At 40.4% G+C, this 4,387-nt stretch overlaps 1 protein-coding gene across 7 annotated transcripts in view; it reads right to left on the bottom strand.

The window, feature by feature from the left end:
- Positions 1-1,745: 1,745 nt before the first annotated feature.
- Positions 1,746-4,387, bottom strand: part of dcst1 (DC-STAMP domain containing 1) — a 17,943-nt gene continuing 15,301 nt past the window's right edge. For 5 of the 7 annotated variants that reach the window (XM_037783582.1, XM_037783586.1, XM_037783583.1 and 2 more), the window contains 2 exons: positions 3,263-3,367; positions 1,746-1,925 (listed from right to left, as the gene is read on the bottom strand). In XM_037783582.1, coding sequence (XP_037639510.1) covers positions 1,848-1,925; positions 3,263-3,367 — 183 coding nt within the window. In that variant the 3' untranslated portion in view covers positions 1,746-1,847. Of the gene's footprint in view, positions 1,926-3,262; positions 3,370-3,821; positions 3,913-4,065; positions 4,110-4,387 lie in introns of those variants that run through there. The other 2 variants (XR_005208693.1, XM_037783587.1) reach the window with 2 other exon arrangements.

Here is a 4,387-nt window from a genome sequence, read left to right as displayed (position 1 = left end):
GCGGGCTCAGGAAGGAGGTTAAATAACGCTCCAAACTTGCGCTAAATTTTGGCGAGGAAAAACTGTCATGGCCATTTTCAAAGGGGTCCCTTGACCTCTGACCTCCAGATATGTGAATGGAAATGGGTTCTATGGGTACCCACGAGTCTCCCCTTTACAGACATGCTCACTTTATGATAATCACATGCAGTTTGGGGCAAGTCATAGTCAAGTCAGCACACTGACACACTGACAGCTGTTGTTCCCTGTTGGGCTTCAGTTTGCCATGTTAGGATTTGAGCATATTTTTTGTGCTAAATGCAGTACCTGTGAGGGTTTCTGGACAGTATTTGTCATTGTTTTGTGTTATTAATTGATTTCCAAAATAAACATATACATACATTTACATAAAGCACCATATTTGTTCACTCCCATGTTGATAAGAGTATTAAATACTTGACAAATCTCCCTTTAAGGAACATTTTAAACAGATAAAAAATGTGCGATTAATCATGATTAATTATTTTAATTGACTGACAGCCCTATAAACTCTGCAGTCAGTGTTTTTGATATATTTGGCTGCATCGTGAAATTCAGCTCATAAAATGGATTTTATCTTGAAAATATAGTAACTGGATGCAGTTTTTACACATCTGAGTGGCTTCTCACACACTCACACACACACACACAGGGTATTTCCTCAGTAGAATTAACTCCTTCCTGTCTGCAGTGATTACACCAAAAGCAATGAGACAAAACTCCAGTGTTTTTTTTAACAGCTGCTGCCGCCATTTTGGACCAAAAACTTGTATTATATTTATGATATTTTATTGTTCAACACAGGCCATTTCAGTAGAATATGACAATAGAATAGAAATAATTTAGGTTTACTTTTGTACGGCTCTTTGTAGGCGGACGTTTTACTGGCGTCCGGTAGTCACTTTCAGTCCAAAATGGCAGAAACGTCACTCTGCTGCTGCGCGCTGATGTTGCAATGGAACAAACAGCTGACTTTTACTTCTTAGACATATACATTTTTTGATTACAGTTCAGATTCACGGTTTCTTTTCACACATTTATTGTTATTTTTATATATAGTTTTAATTGACCTGCCAGAGGCGGAGTCAGAGGATGGAGCCGTCAATCATTCCATCCAACACACACACTGATACCTCAACATCTATTTATATTGTTATTAAACGTCCTGATGCCCACAAGATGAACATGTTTTGTGTGACAGACGTCACCGTCCTGAGAATCCTTCGTTAGTAAATATAAATGAGTTTGAGTGAAGCCTGAGGTCTGCAGGTTGGCGGCTAAACGATGAGGTCAGGAGGATTACAGGTCAGGGAGGTCACAGAGGGTTCAGAAACCCTGATGCAACACTGCTGATGTAAACTGATCCAGCATCAAGTTAAAACTGTGAATGAAGCGAGCACTGCACGTGCTACTGAGGATCAACTGGTTACATAACTCATCTGTACATATCTAATCTGATCACATGATCACTCACAACATGCTGCACGTTTAGTTCAGTTTTCAGATGTACACAAAGTTGAGTGATTAGCTGAGTCGTTTCAACTTTCTGTGCTGTGTTTTACTTTTAACTGTAACATTTCTGCTTTGATATAAAAGTTCAAATCAAATCTCAACATGTTGCAATGATCAACTGAACTTAAACTGTTTTTGGGAGGTCACCATGTTGGTTTTTGGTCGTCCCCCCGACACAAGAGAAGAAGACCGCCAGCAAGTAGACATGTAAACAATGCAGGTTTCTACTTCTTTATACTTATTTTAAAGGTGCAGGTTCATCTCAACGCCTTCTTCTTTTAATTCTGTGAGCTGCAAGTGGAACTTCCTGTCCTGGTCTAAGCAGGGTCGTAGTGCGTCTCTGAGTCCGACACTTCCTTTTGGTGACGGTGACACTGGGTCAGACACTGAAACACCTGCAGGAGACGATTCAACACAATTAGATAAATAGATCATTAAACATTTAATATTAATTATTAACATCCACATTTCAAAACCTGTTATCAGACCAATCAGTGATCAATAACTTGTTTTAATTATATTCTTCTGTGACATCACCGTGTCACCGTGCGGTCAACCATTGGTATGTGGACTCCAGTCTTGAAGCCTTGAGTTCAGCATTTTGGCTGTCGCTATCTTGGTTTTTGGCCGTCACCATCATGTTTTTTGGCTGTTGCCATCTTGGTTTTTGGCTGTCGCCATCTTGGTTTTTGACCATCGCCATCTTGGTTTTTGACTGTCACCATCTTGGTTTTTATCCGTCGCTATCTTGGTTTTTGTCCGTCGCCATCTTGTTTTTTTTGGCTGTCGCCATGTTGTTTTTTTGGCCATCGCCATGTTGGTTTTTAGCCGTCACCACGTTAGTTTTAGCCTTCACCATCTTGTCTTTTGGCCGTCGCCATCTTGTTTTTGGACGTTGCCCTCTTGTCTTTTGGCCGTCGCCATCTTGTTTTTTGGCCGTCGCCATCTTGTCTTTTGGCTGTCGCCATCTTGTCTTTTGGCCGTCGCCATCTTGTTTTTTGGCCGTCGCCATCTTGTCTTTTGGCTGTCGCCATTTTGGTTTTTGGCCATCGCCATCTTGGTTTTTGGCTGTCGCCATCTTGGTTTTTGGCCATCGCCATCTTGGTTTTTGGCCATCGCCATCTTGGTTTTTGGCCGTCGCCATCTTGGTTTTTAGCTGTCAACATCTTGGTTTTTGGCCGTCGCCTTCTTGTATTTTGGCCGTCACCATCTTGGTTTTTGGCCATCATTATCTTGTTTTTTTGCAACCAGAAGTTACAGCAGAGGGTGGAGCTAAGTACAACCGGATGCTGAATAAGACATTTCTAGGCGACCAAAATGTTATAATTAATTTTGATAAATTGAAAACACACTGTGAAAGGGTTAAAGTTGTAAGACGAAAACACAGACAACTCCCAGACGAGACAACGCAGTGGTAGCGACCTGTCAATCACAAGGTAGCCACGCCCTAAAGCATCCCCTGCTTTATGGTCTATTTGACTCTAAATTGGACAATAATTTACTAAATGAACGTCATGCTGTATTGAAGGAAACTTGAAACTAGCGATTGAGACCATAAACTCATGTTTACAATGTTTACTGAGGTAATAAATCAAGTGAGAAGTAGGGTCATTTTCTCATTGACTTCTATACAACCAGGGGAGTCACCCCCTGCTGGCTATTAGAAAGAATGCAGGTTTAAGCATTGGCTTCTCTTTTCAGAACCAGATGCTGCCCACTGGACATTACTCACCGTCCTGCTCTTCCGTCCCCGGCTGACGACGCGTTTCCTGTCAGTGGAGAAAATCCGTGTCTGGAGCTGAAGGTTGTAGAAAAACAAGATACGCGTCTTCTCCCGCTGACAGACAGACAGCGAGACAGACAGAGAGACAGACAGAGAGACAGATAGACAGACAGACAGAGGAGGTTATATTTTATCTGTCTTTTTGTATTGTTTATTTAATATTTACATGACTAAATGCACAGTTAAAAAGAACATCAACACAAAACAGTCACAGGACTTGTTTCCATTGTGGTCTTTGTTGTGGTTCAATGTATTAAATGTTATTTGTTGCTGTTCATAACAATCAGATATTTCTGAAGTCTTCATATTGAACTTGTAAAATGTTTCCACCTTTGACCGGCATGTTTATGGAGCTGTTTTTCTTCTTAGCCTCATGTTTGTGGCCTTAAATGACCGTAAAGTTTATGTCCTCCCACAGATCTGCAGGTTTAATCACTGCTGTTTGTTTTCAGATCAGCTGTTAATGAGGCTGTAAAGAGTTTAAATGTAAATATTTTAATATAAATACCTCTCTCTCTCTCTGAATTCCTCTCTACCACAGCTCAGCCTGTCAGCGGTTCTAATGCTCTTAACATTAATCTGCTCTCAGATCAGATTTACTGCAGCTCACCGGGTTTAAACACGGAGAGAGAGAGAGAGAAAGAGAGAGTGTGTGTGTGTTTGTATGTGTTAATTAGATTGTTTGCTTCTTCATCAGGACACATTTCATGTTTCCATTGTGTACTACATACTAGAAATGAGGGTTCCAAAAGGGTTCTTACTGAAGGGCTTAGGTTCTATCCAGAACCATTTGCTTCTGAAAAAAGGATTTATCAAGGGTTCTTTAAGGACTAAAGGCTGTTGCACACCAGCAGCATTTTTTCCGTGCAATTTATTCGTTCATAATTATACTTTTTTGAACTGTTGCTTTTTCATGAATATTTTAACATAGAACCTGAATATTATGCGGTGAAAAAGAGACGGAATTTTTTTTCAGAACAAGGTCAATTTTTCTGAGCTTTCGCACCACGAATAAAGACATCAACCACTCACATTTTGCACAACGGACATTTTCAATATGTTATATATAGTGTT

Source organism: Sebastes umbrosus, chromosome 11 (genome assembly GCF_015220745.1).
Source record: "Sebastes umbrosus isolate fSebUmb1 chromosome 11, fSebUmb1.pri, whole genome shotgun sequence".
NCBI lineage: Eukaryota > Metazoa > Chordata > Actinopteri > Perciformes > Sebastidae > Sebastes > Sebastes umbrosus.
Note: the sequence above shows the minus strand (reverse complement) of the source record. Positions and strands in the feature narration are given on the sequence as shown.